Source organism: Mesoplodon densirostris, chromosome 1 (assembly GCF_025265405.1).
Source record: "Mesoplodon densirostris isolate mMesDen1 chromosome 1, mMesDen1 primary haplotype, whole genome shotgun sequence".
NCBI classification, from domain to species: domain Eukaryota; kingdom Metazoa; phylum Chordata; class Mammalia; order Artiodactyla; family Ziphiidae; genus Mesoplodon; species Mesoplodon densirostris.
In genome coordinates, this window is record NC_082661.1 from 5,215,069 (window position 1) to 5,237,726 (window position 22,658).

General features: G+C 43.7%; 1 protein-coding gene across 2 annotated transcripts in view; it reads right to left on the minus strand.

Moving 5' to 3' along the window:
* DOCK1 (dedicator of cytokinesis 1) overlaps positions 1–22,658 on the minus strand; it is a 535,058-nt gene that overhangs the window by 75,629 nt on the left and 436,771 nt on the right. For both annotated transcript variants that reach the window (XM_060098409.1, XM_060098408.1), the window contains exons 33-35: positions 14,003–14,151; positions 3,953–4,038; positions 3,610–3,766 (exon numbers count right to left, since the gene is read on the minus strand). In XM_060098409.1, the coding sequence (XP_059954392.1) occupies positions 3,610–3,766; positions 3,953–4,038; positions 14,003–14,151 (392 nt within the window). The remainder of the gene's footprint in view (positions 1–3,609; positions 3,767–3,952; positions 4,039–14,002; positions 14,152–22,658) is intronic.

A 22,658-nucleotide genomic window follows, 5' to 3' on the forward strand; every position in this document is an offset into this window, starting at 1 on the left:
ACTTATGTCTGTAAAACAATGATTCTACCATTCTTGGGTATGAATATGTTGATAATTGCATAGAAGAGCCAGGTGACACACAACAAATCATGAACCAGTAATTAAAGACTGCACGATTATGAGGTGATGATGAAATTCCACTTAATTACAAGTATGCATTTTGCGTAGCGGGAACCATGATCCAGTACACATGCAGACTTGCTTGCAGAGGTACTTCTAAAGGACTAGGCCGCTGGGCGGAATCACACCCCCTGTCTCTCATTTTTTAATTTTAATTTGTTTTTTAAGTGATAGGAAGAGTAGGACATTAACAAGCTCACACAAGTTAGAACATTCCAGTAACTCTATTAAAAAAAAAAAATAGCACTGGTTTAAAAGGAAATTTTGCAACGAGCTTACATTTATTTATTGATGAATAAATCTTACGTTCTTTATTTTTTAACCTTAGGATTTCAAGGGGATTTCTGCTTAGTGATCAGTTGAGTACATTTTATATGTTTCTAGATGTATGTTTATATATCCATACTCATCTAGAGATGGATAGACATATTCACTTCTATGAAACTCTATTTGTTTCACAAGAAAAGTACCAGGAGAAAAGGTAAAAATGGACCCGGAGGTTAGAAATATATTTATATGATTAAATTTTCTTGGCAGTGACTATTAAGAGACAGAACATCTATCTGTAAAAATCCATTTTTGTTCTCTGTAATCCATAGATCTCTATTTTTTAAATGAAAGAATTGTGATAGTCTGGGATCCATCTTATCCTCCCCAGGAAACAGTTAAGAATAGAACACTCGACTCTTCATAGAATGATTCAGGATGTTTCAAGCTGAAGGAAGTGAATGATGTCCGATAATCTCAGGATGAGAGAGGAATACACCATAACGTCAGGAGCTATGATCTCAGGTGGCCTCACAGGACCTTATTTTTCTGACCCTGATTCTGATTCTGATTCTGAGTCTGAGTCTGATAAAAGGCCCCGTTCAGAGCTTGTCACCATTTCTCCACTAGGTTTTGCATCCTGGTGAGCATGAAAGACCCTGCTTGAAACAAACAGTAGTCAATCATCAAAGCTGGAAACCTAATCAACATAATAATCATTCTTCCTCTGGACACAAATGGGCCTTTTGGATCCCCTTAAAGCTCAGAGGGAGCACGAGAAAAGTATGTCCATGGTAGAGAATGTTTTTGAAAAGGTTTCTGTTTCTCTCCTGCAGAAAGACACTGATTTCCATTTCGTGTTAACCACACTGGCATCATCAAAATAAATTCCTGCGGACAGAGGCAAGAAGGCAGGAAGACAACAGAGCAAGAGCCAGGCTCGTTCCTGAGCAAACGATCGAGGCCCTTACCTGGGACAGAGCTCGCTGCCGCCCTAGCACAGGCAGGTCACAGGTGGATGGAGAGGCAAACATAGGCAGTGGGCCAGAGCTCAGGGATGGATGCCAGTAACTCCTACAGTGGCCCCCGACCCTTAACGATGCACATGCAAACATATCTAGATGTTTCAAGCTCACTGATTCTTTCCTCAGCCATGTCCAGTCTATTGATAAGTCCAAAGGCTTTCTTCATTCTGCAAGTGTCTAGCATTTTCTCTTTGATACTTTCTTAGAATTCCCATCTTTCAGCTTATATTACCTGTTCTTCCATAATGTCTACTGTTCTTATTCGTGCCCTTAGCATATTTATCATGGTAATTTTAAGTGCCCAGTCTGAAAATTCTAAAGCCTCTAAAGCCATGTCCAAGTCCAGCTCTGATGTCCTGTCTCTTCAAACTGCGTCTTTTTTTCCCTTTAAGACACCTTGTTATTTACGTTGAAAGTGGCCATGATGTACTGGGTAAAAGGAGTCCAGTACCGGCTCCAGTGCTAGTTTCTGCTCCGGGAGGCTGTGATTCTCCGTATCACAATGTTGGGAGCAGGCGTTTTCTCTGTGGATCGAAGAAGCGTTGTTGATTTTCAGGTTGCCAGCTTTTTTCTTGTGGTGAGGATAGGAGTAACGACTTCCAAACTCCTTTTACATACTGGACCAGAAACCAGAAGTGCCCCGTGTTTAGATTTTCAAGGAAAGAAAAAAAGAACCTTGTTCTGGAAATGTTTATCATTGGCCAAAACGGGTTGCCCGGCCCCTGAATGTAGGGCTGAGACTGCGCGAGGTTTCAGCAGCCGGCTCGTCGTGGCAAAGCTCAGATTCGGTGTTGACAATAAAATAGATGGAAGGGGAAAATATTCCTTTTTGTTTATCTTTTTAATCCAAACATCTCTGGTGATTTTCAAGAATGAATGATGTGTCCTGCTCCTCCTGGCACAAAAGTCCACTCCCATAAGCTCAAAGCGCCTACAAGTCCGTACAAATGGGGGAAGTCAGGGCAGGGCAACCACCTGCTATCCAACAACCAGGTGGTGATGAGGACCACCCAGAGAAGCAGAGAGAAGAAGCCAGGCACTGTGTTTCCCTGCATTCCTGCGTTGGGACAGGCGGGGGAAACTGAGGAAAACACTACCAGGGCCAGGAGTCTGCTGGTCTAGCTTCTAGGAAGCAGCAGAGGAGGAAGATGCAGAGAGATGCAGAGAGCTCTGGAGCCAGATGTGGTGGTCATGTGGTTCCTGAGAGCCACGAGGCCAACCAGCCACGCCCTGCAGCTGAGCTTGTCGTAAAGCTTCCTAGAAGTTCACTGCCCTGAAGCATTCCTGACGTACCACAACTACGTCAAAAACCGATGTCCACAGAACCTGACCATGTCACAGTGACAGCAGCTGTGCAAGACACCAGTGGATGGCGGTGGTCAAGTTCACCCAAGCCATCATGTGGCCACGCACGAGTTCCTTATGGCTGCCGTAACAAATTACCACAGTCTTGGGGACTTAAAACAATAGCTCTGCATTCTCTTTCAGGTTTGGAGGCCTGAGTCTGAAATCCAGGCGTCAGCAGGGCCACATACCCTCTGAAGGGACTAGGAGAGCTTCCTTCCTGCCCCTTTCAGCTTCCAGTGGCTCCAGGTGTTCCTTGGCTTGTGGCCACGTCACTCCCATGTCTGCCCCTCTCTTCACGTGGTCTTCTGCTCTGGGTCTCTGTCTTCTCCTTTTCTGTCTCTTATAAAAATACTTGTCATTGGATTTAGGGCCCACCTGGGTAATCCAGGACGGTCTCATCTCAAGATCTCTGACTTAATCGCATCTGCTAGGAGCGTTTTTCTCCAAACAAGGTCACGTTCTCAGGTTCTGAGGATTAGGATGTGGGCCCATCTTGCGGAGGCCACCATTCGACCCACTACAGGACATGTTTACAGTCTCCTAGTAATGAAACGCTTAGGATCTGTAATCAGTGAGGGTGCTCCCCTGCTTACAAAATAAGATGGCTCGTTATTCTGAACCAGGGGAAGAACAGTGTGAAAGCACCCAGAAGGAAGACGATTTTGCTGACGTGCTTAAAGCAGATAGGCAAACAGTCCTTCCTTCCTCCTTCCCTCCCACAGCCAAGGAGACAGGCAGAGCATGCTGTGTCCTGCTCTGCAAAGCTCTGTGGCCAGCTTTCACAAGGCTTTGAACTTCTGGCTCAGTCTCCGGCTTCCTGGGAAGGCCGGATATTTAACTTTTCACTCACCAGCACGTTGACAGTGCAGCTCATGCGATTTTCTTTGTTCTCATCATGCATGATGGTTCTGTAATCCAAAAGCCTTTCCATCAGGTGCACGACGAGCTTTACAAAAGTTTCTCCCGTTTTGGCAAGGTATTTGTGCTTCCTGCAGTGCTCTAAGAGACTGAAAAATAATTACACACACCTTGTTAATCACACTCAGCAAAAGAAACCTGACTGAGGTGCAATTTAAAATATTTTCCATTATTAACACTTTTTAATTATTTCTGGGCCACAAAGTTCACGGTCGTCTAATCACAGTCTCTCTGTCTCTAGTCTGACATAAATCCCACTGTTAACCGACACTTACATTTTATCAAATAACACTTTGTACTGCTCATCACCTCTACCTCCTTCCACTTCATGGTCCAGCTTGGTGATGATCTCATTTTCAAACTATAATTAAACAGAGAAAGCATAAATCATCAGCGCAGTGGAGATTTCATTTCATGACTTGAGCGTCAATAATACATAAATCGCCGACAGATCATCGTCGGAGAGTTGCCCTACACCTTTGAAGCCTGATTTCATTTAAGAGTTGTCCTTCCCGAACTCCTGGGGGTTTCTGATGAGCTCCTGTCACAGGGGGAATCTTTCATTTCCTTCCCTGGTTAATGAAGCCTTGATGCATATTCTGATCATAGGAGAAAGAGCCAGAGAAAGACAGACAAGGAAACCATAGGGCAGAAAAATCAAGGAGCAACATGAAAAAACATCCCGAACTTCATCTTTATGAACAAGTAACGGTTAAAATAGCTCCTTGGTTCTTGGCAAAGAACAGATGCTGTGTCACTTGCCCGCAGAGTTCTCTGCAATCTGAAAACAGGCAAAGGGCCACTTCCCTGCCATTCCTTGATGGATCCTAGTGAAATATCTCACTCTGGGCGAGAAACAGAATAAAAAACAAGAGGGGCAATGCCTTGAAGACAGACCAGCAGACGCCTCAGAAAGGTCCATCCCAGACCTTCCCTTGAATTCCCCAAAGCTTCTGACGAGATTTCCAGAATATCATGGTGGGAAAGGATCCTCACAGCTGATGGTCTCTCTGTCTCATGCTTTCAGGAAAACTCTAAATTCTGGAGAAGAGTGCCTCTCTAAATGTTTTCACAGAGGTCATGGACCCCATGGCCGATCAGGCTGGAAATAACTACCGCGATAGTGATGGACATGCATCCCCATCCTCGCTACCCAGTCCCCCATCCCTGGTAGAATTCAGAGCCACCTCAGTACTGGGACTCTGGCCAGGTGAGTGCCCTGTTGCAAGGGGGTCCTGCAGTTACTCATGGATGTGGGCCTGGTAGGAAGAAGGGGCTTCCAGAGCTTTAGTTCCCTAGAGATGGAGGCACCCACACTGAGCGGAAAGAAGATGCGCAAAGGGGGACTGAAGGAGACAACAGCTGAATTCAGGGTTCACAAAGCAAGCAGACCATGGCATGTATGCAAGGGTCTCTGGGATCCCTTTTTTTAAAACATTTTATGGATGCATAGTTGATTTACAATGTTGTGCTAATTTCTGCTGTACAGCGAAGTGACTCAGTCATACATATATATACATTCTCTTTCATATTCTTTTCTATGATGGTTTATCCCAGGATATTGAATATAGTTCCCTGTGCTCTACAGTAGGACCTTGTTGTTTATCCATTCTCTATAAAATAGTTTGCGTCTGCTAATCCCACCCTCCCCATCCTTCCCTCCCCCACCCCTCTCAAGTCTGTTCTCTGTGTCCTTGATTCTGTTTCTGTTTCGCAGATAGGTTCATTTGTGTCACATTTTAGATTCCACATATAAGTGATATTAGATGCTCTTTGTCTTTCTCTTTCTGACTTATTTCACTTTGTATGATCACCTCTAGTGGGATCCCTGTGAAACACATGCTCAGATATTGCTTCCCCAGGCAACTATTACTCGGATCCCATAAGAATTTAAGCTGCGTGAGAGAAAGAATTTTCTTCTCTCTTGGTCACTGCTGTATTCCCAACCCCTAGGACAGCACCTGACAGGGATGCTCTAATGGGATCAATGTGCTATGTGCACATAAAATTACTGGATAGAGTTGGTGTTAAACTGAAGCTGGGGAGGACTGAATAGGGCCCCAAAGGAGTGGGCCAGTAGGTTGCTAAGACACAACCTGCTCTTGGCCATACAAGCCAAGTGGTGAACACATTCATCAAAGTGCTTGTAACAGGTCCATCAGGCACCGTCTACTGCACTGGGGACCCAGGGCAAGGCTGCTGCAGTGTCAGCTGGCTCTGGACCCTGGGAAGCAGAAGGCAAGGGGGCTGGTGAGACCCAAGGAGGGGCCTCAGACCTTGATTGGGGCACGCTGCCTGAAGCCAAAATTTCATCATGCTACAGATGAAGCAAAGGCTTAAAACAGGACTAGAGAGAAGTATTGATTCTTGCTTGACATCAAGGACTCAGCAACATCACAAAAACCAGGACTTCAGTGAATCCCTGCAATTCTCTGCTCCGTTGCCTCCTCTCCCAAATAAACACCCTCTTTGATTCTGTTGGGCTTAAGAAGTTCAGGGATTTTAGGAACGGAGAAAAAAGCATAGTTCTATTGAAGAAGAAAGCATGAGTTGCTTTCTTTTTGTTCACCTGAGGTCTCATCATAAGGAATTCTACTATATAATAACAACCTTTGGATACTAACCCGCTATTACTCTGTTCCTTACAGAAAAAAATTCTGCAGAAGGCGGTTCTTCTTGGAAACTGGCACAAGAGAGATGGCTTGCCACTAGACCAGAAGTTGGCAGCCCCATCTTCCATGATGGGAATGCCAAATATTAAGTGGTGAGTGCTGATTCTTCAGAAGAAATAAACGAAAGACAAAATAAGAGTAAATTTAATTAAGACACATGATTTAATTCCACACATGTTTAAGGAGCATACAACAAAGAGGGCTTAGAGAATGAAGAAAAACCTTATCCTAACATTGGCAAGCGCACACTGGCGTTTCAAATCGCTCATCTCTAGTTAATCAAAAGGTATTTGCATTTGGAAACTACTTTCTGGAAATGGCATGTTTTCTCTGCTTCCACACAAACCTCACTGTCACCCACAAGGGCAGTAAAGGAAGCTCCAGCTCCTTAAGTATATGCTGCTTTATCAAAATTTTTTTTTTTTTTTTTGCGGTACGCGGGCCTCTCACTGCTGTGGCCTCTCCCGCTGTGGAGCACAGGCTCCGGACGCGCAGGCTCAGCGGCCATGGCTCACGGGCCCAGCCGCTCCGCGGCATGTGGGATCTTCCCGGACCGGGGCATGAACCCATGTCCCCTGCATCGGCAGGTGGACTCTCAACCACTGCGCCACCAGGGAAGCCCTGTTTATCAAATTTTGACTGATGAATTTAATGTTTTCTAAAAAGAGTGGATGAATGATAAGTAAATCAGAAGAACACAGCTGATTCTAATTTTACTAACCTCTAGTCTAAACTCTGTAATTTGCACAAACACCTGGCAACTCTACTCTGTTTATCAGCAAGGATTCAATTCCACAGATCTGCAGCCAGCCTCGAATTCTAGGGTCTTCGTTAATTTTTACAGAATATACTAGAATCAGTTTGCTCCTGCGCTGTGAACTGTTATCATAATCAGGATTAAATGATCCTGTCCAAATAAATTGGAGAAAGTAACTCTGCTGAGAGAGGAGAGCCGGTTTTATAAAAATTATGCTTATTATCTGACTTGTAAATGCATGCTGTCTGGTAATTTGCAAAAGGATTCTCTATGGTTAGGATAAAGTTAGCAAGGGTTTACTGTGTTGCTCAAAAGGTAGCTGAGGCTCACTCATGCGATAAGCAAAATCATTATCTTTTCCTCTCTTTTCTGAAACACTAATATTGCTTCGAAAAGATCCACAGGGTGTCCAACTTAAAATATTGAGCAGAGCATCTCTAAGCATCTGATACCAGCAACCCTCTGAGAATATGAAACATAAGAGGCCACGTAGATAGGGCTTTTCAGAAAGTTGCTATTAAGTTGAACACAGTGGAAGATGTCTGGGTTGGTGGGGGGAGCCATGCTCTCAGGGGTAAGGTATTAACATCATCGTTAATTCAATTAACTTAGAAAGAACCATTGCTTTCACCACTCAGTGCCACTGTGAAGCATGGATTATAGGCTCCAATTTAGGAGATCATGGGGTGAAGGGTCTCAGCAGTGGATAATCCAAAAGCCAGTTCTCCTTGGTTTGGAATGCATCATTTCTGTTGGGGCTTAGATTTACCATTGTTGCTATAATGCATTTATAACTGTATAAAAACCAGGCTTGTATTCTCCAGGCACCCAGGGACACATTTACAGAAGAGATCTGGGGTTATGTCAGAGCAAGGGAGGACCAGGATGGAAAGGTTTGCACAAATAACTCACCACATGGGTAAAGTGCTTAGAGGTTACCAAGAGCTGGGAGAAAGCTGAGCTCTAGGACCGCGGTCAGCTTAGTGTATTAGCGAAAGGGTTTCTTTAGAAACCCTTTATTAATAACCCTAAATAATAACCTAAATAACCCTAAATTATTCGCAAATCATCCTGGGTGCAGGCATGCTTCTTTTTATTGTGCTTTGCATTACTGAGTCTTTTAGAAATTGAAGGTTTGTGTACTGAGCAAGTCCACTGGTGCCCTTTTTCAAACAGCATTTACTCACTTTGTGTCTCTACGTCATATTTTGGTAATTCTTGCAATATTTCACACCCTCCAGCAGCCTTTACAGCTCGCTGAAGGCTCAGATGATGGTTAGCATTTTTCAGCAATAAAGTATTCTTTTACTTTTTAGCAATAAAGTATTTTTAATTAAGGTATTGTTTTTTTAGACATAATACAATTGCACACTTAAGAGACTACAGTATAGCATAAACAACTTTTATATGCACTGGGAAACCAAAAACTTCATGTGATTCACTTTACTGAGATTTCCCTTTATCGCGGTGGTCTGGAACCAAACCTACAATATCTCCTGGGTCTGCCTGTATGGGTGCACTTTGTCCTACTTTCTGTTTTTTAAGAAAAGCTTCTCACAAGGTTCTGGAGGTAGGACCATGGATTTAGACCACCCCCTAGTATTAGAGAGCTCGGGAGATCAGATTCTCTTTGGTTCTGCAACCCCCGGTGGAATTGTCCAATCCAACAGCACTGCAGAACCATGCCCTTCTCTTTAGCATCACTGGAGGGGCTGCGGGGGAGAAAGTCAATGAACTGTGCCTGTGTGGATCACATGGCCAAGAAGAGGGCACTGGCCTGGCAGAGAGCAGCCTGGTTCTCTGACACCTTTGGGACTCCGGGCTCACATGCTGACACCCGAAAAGTAACTGATTTCCCCAAATCTATCACTCAGGCTTTAATCCTTGTGCTCAGACACACTAATATTTTGATGTATATTGCATTCCTCTTGCTTAACCACTCTGTAAACTTAATTACACACTTAATTAATCTCTGGCACTCCATATCCCACGTTCTAAAATCCCCACATCCTTCTACGTCTAACAAGCGGGCAGCTCAGTGACCTTGAAGCTTTTGTGAAATGCTCATGAGCCTAGAGGTCTCAAGCCCCAGACCTGCAGCAGCCTGGTGGGGGAACTGGCTGCTACACCTGGCAACACCTCGGACAGGTGTAGCTGTGCCCCACTGATATACAACCCAGACCGAGGATTGACTTTAGGGCTGTATTCATTGACAGTGGACTCCAGGAACAAGTCTGCACAGTAAGTCCTGTCAGTTAAAGGAGATTATGGGAGTCTAGGCATCTCTTTGCTGGAGAGCTTTTCTAATAGGGTTCAATGTCATCAGAACTCTGAGTCCAGGGTATTATTCTTGGACCACTTTTGGGTCTGGGGTTCAGTGAAATAAAAGCCTAATTCTTGGGCCATATCTCCCCTCTAATCATCCAGAATGACAGAATCAAGCATTATTTTTTAAATGAAAGCAAAAACAAACCAATCAACAAAACCCTAATGAACTGAAGAATAAACGAGATAAGATATGGGGATATATGTATACGTATAGCTGATTCACTTTGTTATAAAGCAGAAACTAACACACAATTGTAAAGCAATTATACTCCAATAAAGATGTTTAAAAAACAAAAAGAATAAACAAGACAAAGTCACCACCAAACTTATTCACATTCATATTACCGTTCAAAATATATATTGGCTTTGCCACCAAGTGGCAGAAGCTGCCAGCATCCACTTGGGTTATTCAATTATTTGCTTAAGGTTACCAGCCTGGGTAGTAGGAAGAGATTATTCAGACAGGAACTCGGAAACATTGCAGACACAAAGATTACTCACATTCTAATATTTTTACAACTAAATAGGAATTTCTGGAAGTTGTGGAGCATTTTGCTGACCCTCACAAAGATGAAAGAAAATAGCTCCATGACTGAAAATATTACTTTGCTGTGGAGCCTTTTCCATCCCATTTTCATGAATGGTCTAAGAGCCCAAATAGTCATTTGCTGCAATTCTCAGCTGTTAGTTCTATATTTTCCAAAGACATAACAAATGCATTTCTTTAAAAAGGTGATAGGAGAGAATTTAAAGGTATACTTTTCTTTTGAAGCAAAATCCAGAGAGGCTAAGACTCAGAACGGTACTCATTTGGGGGCAGGGATCTCAGTGAGATGGGGGAAGCGTTAGTTAAGGCTCATCTTGTGGTTCCATGGCTCAGCTGGTCCACTGGATGATATAAGAGGCCCTAAGACAAGAATGACCCCAAACCTCTCCGTGCTAGCTGGGAAGATCCTGAAATCTTCACACATAAGGTCTCTCCTTTGGGAAAAACAAAAAAACAACCCCCCCCCCCCAAGATTTCCCAAGGTCCTCAGTTTCAGGCTAATCACGCTCCTCTGGGATCTCTGGGATTGGGGTAGGGTAGGGTGGGAACGGGGGACAGTGGCTGACAGTGAACACACCTGCAGGGATGACTTGAAAATCGGACGCATGCCAAGGAAAGTGAGAAGAGAATGTACCACTGGGACTAATGCACTGGAGGGAAGCAGTGGGAGAAGCATCTGAACAGCCCCACTCTGAAAGATACAGCAAGCTCTAAAAAAGCAAGGCTATGCCACATGTTCAAAACACTAAAGTGCTGTAAAAATGAAAAACCTTAATCTTCCCCTAACTCCATTAGGTTTGCACATCTGCTATGAAGGTAGAGCCAATTTAAGCCTTGTTCACGTGACTAATAAGGTTAGATAATTGAACTGGTGGCAGATTAAACAGCAGCCAGTCAGCTCCATCCTAGGAGCTCCCTGGATGGAGGTGGGGAAGGCTGTGCCCTGCTGTTCTGTGCATGTGCAGCTACACATATTCACCAACATCACCGACAAGGAATAGAGGGCATGCCTTGTGCTTCAGGAGAGCAGCCACTGGAGGATGAGAGTTGAACCGAGAACAGAAAGGAGTCAGAAAAGATACAGCAAATCGAGAGACAAATGCTGTGGTCCAGGAGAGCCCTGGGATAGGGGGTGAGGGAAGCAGATGGACACTGGGGATGAGACAGAGGAAGAACCCACAAGTCACTGCAACCCACCATGGAGGCCAAGAGAGCAAGCCAAGGCCAGGCCAGGGGGACTGGACCCGTGAACCAAATGACAAGGAGCCAGGCAGAAATGGGGATGATGGGGAAGCAGCAGAGCTGGGAAGGATGACGTTATGTGGCATCCACGTGGCCTCCCACGGGAGGCTGAGATAGGTCAATAGAAAAATTGAGATGTCCCAACGAAAAGGAAATTGATCATTTTGCAATTCACCAGAACACATTAATATGGCAGAGACATTTTTTTCACAAGTTTTCATTTTTCTGCCTTGACTTTTACCTTTGAGGTGGCCTACCACCTGTCTGTGAGGGTACAAGCAGATGACAACACAATGAACAAATGGCCAAGGATTCTTCACCAAAAAACTCGAGCAGCTGTTTATACTTAGGCCGAATGTGTTTTCTTTTTCTGTGGACCTTTGTCTTCATTTTTGTGTTTTTATTTACACATGTCCAAGTGAGGCATGTTTTAGGCTAAGGAAGTTGTTGTGGTGGAATTAAATGGGTGTAATTACTTCATGGTACGACTTAAACCATTTGGTTTTCTGGAAAGATGTCTCATGATGTTGGGACAGATTCTGAAGCCACTACTGGGCACAGAGTGTTGAGAATGGAGGCAAAAATGCTGTGACTCTTGTCAACTTTGGGCCATTTACTGACAAACCTGAGAACTCTGTGAACTGGAGAAAATGAAGCACATGCGCATAAGACAGTTATAAGACATTTTAAAACTATGGTGAAACAGGAGTGAGACAATGAATGGGAGGATGAGAACAATTCAGAAACCAAACTCTCAATTCCAACGGCCCTTATTTTGACCCAAAGACTCCTTGAAAGAATGACAAATGATGTAATGTTTTAAAGGTTTTCGATCTTATATTCCCAGGCTAGTAACATTTATCTATATAAATACATTTTTCTCCTTTACCCAATTCTTTAATTTATTAGCATCTTTCCATAAGGTCCTTCTTTGAGGCTTGATTCATACAAAATTCAAAACATCTGATGCATTTGCAGCCTAGGGAAGAGCATTTTAAATTACAGTTCCTAGTTCTGGTGAGTTGGCAGTGAGACGGGGCCATGATCTCGTGCCGGTGGGAGTAGGGATGGGTCACATCTTATGGCAATAAGATCAATTGGCAGTAATGTCAAAAGTCACAAAAAATATTTTGAATCAGCAATTGTATTTTTGAGACTGTACAACAGGAAAACTTTCAAAAGAAATTCAAGCTACATGCATGATTATGTTCACCGCATATTTATTCATAGTAGTGAATACAACCTCAATGCCCCACTAAAGGGGATGGATCAGAAAGGATGAGGTCGCTCATTCTGTGAAATGTTACACCATCCTCGAAATCATGGTAACTACGCTGCAGTCGAGGAAAATGTCCTTGATATATTGACAAACAAAAAGAACAATGTTGACAAAGATGGGACAGTGTTTACGACGTGACACCTCACGTGTACAAAGGCTGACAGTGAACCAGACACACCAAACCAAGCCAGCTGCTCTTTCAAAACAGTTTAATTTTACAAATAAATAAATGTAAGGAAATCTCCCTCACCCAAAAGGAAGAAAGAAAAGAAGGAAGAAAGGAAGGGTGGGCTTTATGGGTTTGATTTTATATCTTAACAACAGGTCTTCCGAATAGATTCTATTTCATACCAATTTTACAGCTCTGAGCTGGAGACATAAAGATGGTCAGTGATTTGCTCAAGACCCAGGTGGTTCCTGACTGGGCAGGGCTTTAGGATCTACCCAGACTTCAGCATCTGAATGCCATGCTTACTCACAGACAGGGCTTCTTTGGGCTTTGTATCTGTCTCTTGTTCTGAGAAATAGTAAAATTGCTCTTCGTGGCTACTAGCTTCATGCAATAATGACAAAGACTGACCAATTAAAGCCTTCTGAAACGGGAAAGTACAAAAGTGAGGAAGGAAAACCTTCTCTTTAAATATTGGATCTCACTCAAATCATGTTACCTTGATTGACAGTTTTGATTTCCATTCACTATAGGAATTTCTCTCTAAATTCCTCAAAAATTTATGTAAAATGCTTAGTACATTAACTCCCCTGAATCACTGTAATATTTTAACAGAGGTAGTTTTCAATTTAGAGGACCCTCTACCTCTGGGTTTTTCTCTTGCCTCCTGCAAAGCATCATAACCAAACCATTAGTACACAAAGGAGAAATCCATTGTATGTGCATGTGTGTGAGCTTGTGCGTACCCACCACCCAGGAATCCGTAAACACCATACTTATCCAGGGAAAGAGATTTTGTTCCTTTTCACGTATCAATTATTCAGATTTTGTCCTTCATGTTGATACAGGATGTTTCTAGCACTTTACATACACTTTCCTTATGGAATTTTCATCAGTTCCATTGCACAGGTAAAAAGACCAAGGCACACACTTAAAATAAAGGCAAAGACTTTACACTTAAAAATAACGTAACTCAGTAAGAAGCAGCCAGTCTGACAGAACACAGTAACATCTGATCAAAAGCTCTAGTGCACATACAAAGGAGGGCCAAAGAGAGAGTTTTACCCAGGTTTAATGTGTCAGTGAATCCACTTAGAAGTAAGTAAAAGCTAAAAATGGAGAACAACGCTCTCTAAAGATGAGAGTGATCCTCCCTAAGAACGACAGGCTTCTTCCACAAGGAAAGTCTAGGACTTTTCTCTCTTAAGCTGTAGGGAATTATGTCTTCCACATTCAGCATGTGTAACTGGAGAACCATCTAGAAGTCTCAAGGTTCTCTGGCTTGTCCCCCTTTTCTCTCCAAGCCGCTTACTGCACACCCACGTCCTTACCATCTGGAAGCTTCGGGTGGAATGGAATTCACACTGCATCATGTCAAAGAAGATGGGGATGGTGGCTTTGCGAAGCTCTGTCTCTGGAATCAGTGTCATTTCTAATATTGGGCCGACCATTTCTGGAATGAACTTTATCTTGTGTTGACCTTGAATAAAGAAGTGCATTATTCAGAAATGTTTTAAATAAAGGATTCTGAAATGAGCTTCAATGGACAGCAACAAAACTACACAGATCATTGTGATTTTGAATGCTAGGACCTTGGGACTATGTATCCATTTCTCACCTACAGGCAACAATTTTGAGTGTGTCCAGCCTTTAGTATAAGAAGTGAACTGTATTCCAAATAGTGTAAGTGAAGCTGTTAAAAAAAAAAATCTACCCAATATAAGGCCTGCAGTCATGATTTGTCTGTTACCGACGACAAATGCCATTTCACAAACAATTACATCACACACATCGGGGCGTAAGCAGCTAACGGGTACCCAATTTTGGAAAGAGCAGGGCTGGGAGACGGGACCCTTGGCATCTCATTTTATGAACAATGAACAGGAGTTGATAAAGTGAAGAGGTTAGGGCAGGTGGTCTCTTGGGCCCTTTCTGTCTGCAACATCATATGAAAAAGAGTTTACTATTTGGAACCTCTGTAAATAATGTCAAGGGATCTCTATAACTTTCCGAGTGACTGATCAGAGAAATCAAAACCAGGCCTCAGAATGTGAAGCTGTGAAAATAGAAAGGATTCTGCCTTTTTTGACTTACTATTTGATTGGATAATGCTTATTAAAATAGCTACTTTATTAATCTTATATCCCACCTATCTTGTCCAGATATGATTTTTAAAGCGTAAGATTATAATATTCATTATGATTCACAAGGACAATAGTATATGCTTAAAAACAACTTTTGAGAAAACTTTTCAAAAGTTGTTTTTAAGCACATACTTCTGCCCCTATGATTAATAATGAATATTATAAAATTAGCTAACACTTACTAAGTACGACTACATGACAAGCCTCATAGAAAGAGTCTCACTGAATTCTCAACATAATTTTGTGAAACGGCTACCATTCCTCTCCTCTTTTTAAAAAACAGACCGTATTTTATTTTTTAATAGACTTTATTTTTTAGAGCAAAAGCGAGCAGAAGGTACAGAGATTTCTCCTATACCCCTGCCCCCATTATAACATCCTCCCCCAGAGGGGGTGCCATTCTGAACTCTGTTTTACAGATGAGGAAACTGTGAATTTCTCCAAACCAGCGTGCTGTTCAGTGGATATGGTGGAGCAGGATTGGAACCTGGGTCTGTGATTCTGAAGCATCAGGTGTGTCCCCCGTGCCCTGCCTGCTGGTCATGAGATCTTTCCAGGACACTAGGCCTCTCCATCTCTTGGTAACAGAAAACGATGCTGGCTGCCCACACTACTCCCTTATCTGTGTGCTGTCGTAATAACCCAGATGCAGAGGACAGTGACGTGTCATTTTATCTAGCATGACTGGAGTATCACACTTCTAAACTGGGTGCCCCAGAAAGTAGAGACAGGATTCTTACAGGCTCCAAGCCTTTTTATTTATTTTTTTCTTTTCTCTTTCAATTATTTTGTTGGAAATCTTGGTATCACACCTTTTGAGGCCTCTGCCTTCGACGCAGACACTGCTAACTCAAAATCTCCATTTTTTCATTTTTTTGTTTTTTGCTGCCATTTTGCCTCACCCCAGCAGTGGCCTCCACACCCTGCTACATCTAAATTCCTGAGGCTGGGAGTGATGTGGGTGAACTTCCAGAGAACTTGAAGGGATAAAAGGCTGCCAGAGGGAAGGAGCTGCTGGAAAATTCATTTCTGAAAAAAGGGGGCGTTGACCTTATGTAAGGCGTTATGATTAAATTTAGAGGCAGGTCCCATCACGGAAGTCGTCTTTTATAATTTCTGCCTTATCTTTAATTTCAAAATCCTGATTTATTTTCATTTCACCCCATTACAATTTATATCTTTTTGTTTCCAACATATAATAGAAGAATGTACAAGAATTAAATGCTTGAATGAGTTATTTGTGACATTTTGTTATTAGCACTTGTAATTTATCCAGAGTTAGTCAATGTTACTAATATTTTTACACAATCTGGAAATACAGTGGATACACTAAATAATTTCATTTTCTTTATAACTCAGCTAATACAGATTTCTGTAAAGAGAACCATTAAACAAATTTGGCTATTATAAATAAAGACCCTTAACAAAATACATAATCCTCATAAGTGGTCTAAATTAAAGTATTCAGAAATTTGTATTGGGCGGACACGTACATAAAATGTAAACTTCAACAAGGAATCTGAATATAATTAAAATCTTATTAACCTTTACTAAATAATACTTTGACTAAGGCCCTAATATAACATGATTCTCATCGCTTCCCCAAAGGCTTAATGTTTCTGAAAAGCACGTAAGTGATGCAAAGCATTCTCTTAAAAATGCTATTATATCCAGTCTCTCAGGTGACACTTTTCTTGTATTATGCCTAAAAAATGTCAAAGCCAATGTTTCAGAAAACAGATGCTGGTGACAAAGAGTTCTTCATCAAGCACAACTGCAGCATCACAGAGGGCTCTGTCTGTCACTGACAGCCTTTATTGTTCCAGGATCGTATAAGGGAGAAACAAGTGGTTGTGAATGCAGGGATTGGAAAAATATGTTCCAAAAACGAAGGTGTCCTCAGCTTTGATTGTTACCCCTCCCATTAACACAGGACACGTTGGCTGGGGGCCAGCACTGAGCTTCAGCCACAGTGATATCCCCAGGGTTTAACCTCGGAGGACCAATGGTCCTCAAGGTGAGTAAGCGTTGGATACAATTCTCCAGTATTCATCTTTTTTCTTTCTTTCTTTTTTTTGGCATTTGCATTATGGATTTCCCCTGGAGCATCTCTTGTTCAAATTTAATGATGAACTCAGGTTTGGAATCAATGGGAATCAAGGTGACTCCTGAAATGCAGCCTTCAAGAAAAAGAGGATTTCCTTTTCTTTTTCCCTTTTGAGACAAAGGAAGAACAAACTAATTATCGGATCACAATGGGAATCGACGGATCACTCTGGTCACCTTGGCCAAACTCCTGGTTACCACGCCTCAACTCTTAAAAACCCACAGATAGTCTTTCTTCTAGAGACAAAACACGGAGCTTGTTCCCTGGGAACCGGACCGCGCTGTCTCAGGGAAGCCGGCTTCTCCCCCGTCAACAGCCTCGCCCTGGGTGCCTGGATGATCTCTTGACAATCATGAGTGTTCAGAAATCCGGGACCTTAAACATCGTCTAATCCCAGGAAGATCTCCATATACACAAGAGTAGACAGAGCAAAAGTTTCCATCACCCAGTCAAACGGATTAGGCCCCACTGTATGTGGGTTTTTTTTTTTTTGCGGTACGTGGGCCTCTCCCTGTTGTGGCCTCTCCCGTTGCGGAGCACAGGCTCCGGACGCGCAGGCTCAGCAGATGGCTCACGGGCCCAGCCGCTCCACAGCATGTGGGATCTTCCCGGACGGGGGCACGAACCTGTGTCCCCTGCATCGGCAGGCGGACGCTCAACCACTGCGCCACCAGGGAAGCCCTGTATGTGGGTTTTAATGAAAAGCACACAATTTTTTCCAAGTCTCCAAAAATACCCATGAAGGGAATCCCTGCATGACAAATGTCCCAGACCGAGCCTGGAAGATAAAGATCTTCCTGCGAGCACATTTGTTCTGGAGAGACTGGAGAGACTGCGGGCTCCGGGGTGCTGTATGTAACAAACAAACTGTAAATCGAGGTGAGGAACGCAAAAGAGAGGTCAGGTGCTGTGCAGGCTGCCGCACAGAGCGCGCTTTGATAAATAACTGAAGAGCTGAGTAAAGAAGCACATCCACTCCCCCCGCCCCCCGCCTTTTTTGGGAGAGAGTCTGCCTTTGATTTCTCCTTTCACATTCAAAATATGACAGGTTTGGGAGGAAAAAAAAAACCCATGCTGCTCTGTCCCATGGGGCAGCACCGTGTCTGCACTTGCATTACATTAAGCAACACAGACCCCGGATCCTTGCTCCAGTGCTGTGCAAGGACGTGGGTTCTGGGCCGCTCACACCACACGTATGACTGGAAAGACTCAAGAAGGAGACGGTCTCACAGCACATTCGGCTCAGGGCCTGATCCAGTGACACGTGACTAATTGTAAGAGGATAAATATATCTGACGTCTTCTTTTTTTTTTTTTTTTCGGTACGCGGGCCTTCCCCCCGGACCGGGGCACGAACCCGCAACCCCCGCATCGGCAGGCGGACCCCCAACCACTGCGCCACCAGGGAAGCCCTCTGACGTCTATTTTTATTTTCTTGGTGGAGCTGGCTAGATTAGACTGCCCATATGATCTCAAACCTGAGCCCATTTGAAAAAAAAAATTTTTTTTTTTTTGTTTAAAAGCTGTGTAGAAAATAGGTTGTATACATCTTAGGAAACTGAGATGTGCTCTCGTTAATTTCTAGAGTGGCATCCTCAGCAATGACACTGGAGGGCAGGATCCAACACCTGAGATTCAGAGCAGCAAAGAAAGGGCCAGGTGCCTGGAGGTGACCCCACGGAGCTAGCCTTAGCCATTTTGAGGGGAAGTTGGGCCAGATCTTGGGAGCAGCTGACATGTTTATCATTTTTTTTTAACTTTCAAACATAATTTAATTATTTTGTAAGCAAGGAACCCAATCACGTGGGTTAATGATTATTTCTTGCTGTTCACTGACCACAGTCACAGTTTACATTTGACCTCCTGGCCGCTTCTCATGCCGGAGTCAAAGGTCCTGGTAGAAAGCTGCCAAACACAGACCTGATGCATTCATCACTGTATTCCAATCAGCAATGAACAGGGATGAGATGGGACATTTGCTCTCTTAACTGTATCCTTTATGTTGCAAATCAAAAGTCTCTGTCACTTGACTCAGACTATTTAGAACGTAATGACATAATGTCGAGAGAACCAACCATTCGGACCACTGGAGGCTTCACGAGGGCCCAGAGGTGGCTTCACAGAGAAGCTCATGCTTCCCTGGGCCCATCTCACTGTCTTCCATTGAAATCGTAGACACGGAGCAAATGAGGAGGAGTCAGTTTCAAACTGTGCTCCATCTCAGGGATTCCAGAGATGACCCTGAAAACACTTTGAAGAAAAAAGAAAAGAAAGAAAAGAAAACCCGAGTGTCTGGAGCGCCCGTGTGTCAGGCCAGCCTGGGCTTGCGCTGGCTTTTGGAGGCTCCCTCTGAGCCAGGAAGTGGCCCTTCAGTGGAAGGTCAGAGAGGAGGGGAGGGTCCAGGTGAGCTGAGCTGAGACGGCAGCTACTAATCAAACAAGAAGGACGCCTTTTCGTGTGTTAAAAACCAGTGTGAATATCTACCAGGGTGGCTGCCTCTACTTATCCTAAATGATGAGAAAAATATTACCAAGGCGTTTTGGAACGAAGCATTTGAAAACACACCTAAAACGGTCCTTTTACGGGAAATAGACCAGCTCACAGTTTGTTCTTTAGAGGTGACACTGAACAATTCAGAAGGTGTTGTCACTCTCTCTGGAAGGGCCGGGGTGAAAGATGACCTCAGAGGGCCCTCATGCAGAGGTACATCAGGTCCGCACTGAAAAGCCTGGCCACAGCGGGTGTAGCCCATCACGCACTGGACTCTGGCACCTAGAAGAGCACTGGGCTCCCACTCGTCCAGCCGACAACGACTCCCTCCATGCCACCTCTCTGAACGTTCCCGCCCGCCCTCACCTGCCCCTCCCTCGGAATGGGGTTACAGACAGAACCTTCCTGGCAGGAGTCCCACAGTGTCTGACCTGCCAGGAAACAGGACAGACGAACCTGTCAGGGTAGGATCAATTAAAATGAATCATGAAAGGTTCGAGGAGCCTTAGCATTTCACTACCGAGATCACCATACATATATAAAAAGCACTATTGAGCACCATATATATATAAAAAGCATTATTGAGCTTCAGAGTTAGAAGGCTCTTGAAAACTTCCGTCCAGCCTCTGCATCTTACAGCCTAGAAAGCTGAGTACGGGAAGCCCAGACCGACTGAGTCACGCAGCCAGGCAGGGACAAGGCAGGATGGAAACTCAAGTGGAACTCATATCCGGTCTCTTCCCTCGGAGCCCAGGGTGCCTGCTCTCTCCCCAGGGACGGCAGGAAGACCAAGGACGGGACAGTGCCTGGAAGGTTCTGTGTTGGAGATGCAGCCAGGCACTTTGACACCGAGAGCCAGTACTTTGATGCTGGACGTTTAAGCTGCTGCAGCAAAGTTCCAGCGGAGAGTTTCCTTAAGGGGTCCCCAGTTGACTCCAGGACTGATGCCCACACAGCAGGTGGGGAGTGGATTCTCCTCCCCCTGAGAGCACAGGCAGAGAAGTCATCCCCTCCAGCTTCTTCTCTCCACCTGGGAGTTCTCGCACTGGATTTTTATCCTTGAGAACCCAGCAGGCGCCTCATGTTAAACCAAGCTTCTTAATTTCCATGTTCTTAGTATTATCCACAGAGTATCGATTCCCCCCGCCCAAAGAGTTGTACATTTATTTTTCTGGATGAAGACCCATTTGAAAAAGACTCCATCCTTCATATAAACGGAAAGACAAAGAATATTTGGAAATTCTCCTAACATTCCCTAGAGATGTGACAGAGCCTTCCTTCACACACTTCTGTGACCTCCGGGCACTCAAGAAGGATTAGGAGTCAAAGGCCTCTGAGGAAACCTGGCTTCGGTTGAAAAGAAGCCGCTGTGAACGTGCTGACCGCGAAGCCAAGTAGCAGGGCTGGCCCTCAAAACTCTGGCCCTGTCTGCTCAAAGGGACCTCAGGAGGGCGGTGGAGTCCAATGCCACGCCTTCATTGAAAACCGTGTTTAGTTTTGTCACCTCGTTTCGTTCTGCCCAAGGAATGTGGATACATCAGGGCATCTTTCCAGCCACGAAGAACGCTATTCCAGAAGCACGCAGGTTGGGATATGGCTAAGGCGCCCCAGCCCTGGTGGAACAAACGAAACCCTGATGCAGTGGGGTGACTAGAGAGCAAAGTGGGCAGTGGCCTGCCTCCTTCTAGAGAAGAAAAGTCACTGGGGGATGGGGAGAGTGGAAGCCCTCCCCACCACAAGCCAAGGTAGGATTTGTCTGCCAATCTGAGAGAAGGAAGGAGAGCCTGGGCAACTCAGAGGCAGGAGCTTGCACAGGACCAGGAGTGGTGCTGAAGAAAGGTGCCCGGGGCACCTCAGCACAAAACCAACTGAGGACGGGTGCCAGGAAGAGCTTCACCTCAACTAGGAGAGGCCAGGTTCACAGAGGACACATAAAGGTGGTGAGGAGGCACCAAATTATCACCAGTTGTTTATTCCTTTATAAGGAACATAACCAACAGGATGACATGTCATAGTGGCTAACATTTTAATAGAGAATTCCTTGTTATATTAGTTAATTCACTTATTAATAAAATTGACTTAATTGTATTAATGTCTTATCATTTTTACTTTTTTCTTGCTTACTGTAAGAATACACTTGAGATGAGATCTACCTTCTTACATCTTTACATGTACAATACAGGATCATTACCTTGAGGCACCACGTGTATAGCAGATCTCTAAAATGTACGCATCTTGCAAAACTTCAACGTTTCATCCTTTGACCAACACCTCCCCACTGCTCCCTCGGCACACCCCTGCCCCTGGCAACCACCATTCTGCTTTCTGCTGTAATGAGTTTGACTCCTTCAGAGATGTCATATGTGAGGATTCATGCAGTAATTGTCCATCTGTGACTGGCTTATTTCACATCCAACAGTGGTCTTCAGGGTCTTCCATTTTTTTTCATATGATGGGATTTCTTTTATTTTAAGGCTGAATAATATTTCATTGTACATATATATACACCACATTTTCTTTACCCAGTCATCTGTCGATGGGCATTTAGGTTGTTTCCATATCTCTGTTATTGTGAATAATGCTGCAACAAACATGGGAGTGCAGATATCCAGATTCTGATTTTAATTCGTCAGAATATATAACCTGGAGTGAGAATGCTGGATCATAGGGTAGTTCTATTTTTATTTGATTGAGGAACCTCCATACACATCATTTTACATTCCCACCAGCTGTGTACATGAGTTCAAATTTCTCTACATCCTTGCAAACACATGATTATCTTTCATTTATTTTCTTCGTAACAGCCATCCTAACAGGTGTGAGGCAACAGCTCACTGTGGTTTTTGATTTGCATTTCCCTGATGATTAGTGATGTTAAACAACTTTTCATGTACTTACTGGCCATTTGTCTGTCTTCTTTGAAGAAATGTCTATTCAAGTCCTTTGACCATTTTTTAATTGGTTTATTTGTTTTTTTGCTATAGAATTGTAGGAGTTCCTTATATATTCTGGATATTAATCCCTCATCGGACATGGGGTTTGCAAATATATTCTCCCATTACTTTTCATTTTATTGTTTCCTTCCTTTGTTGTGCAAAAGCTTTAGTCTACTTGTCTTTTTGGTGCCATTTCCAAGAAATCATTGCCCAGGCCAAGGTCAAAAAGCTTTTCTCCTATGGTTTCTTCTAGGAATTTTATGGTTTCAGGTCTTATGTTTAAATCTTTAGTGTGTTATGAGTTGCTTTTT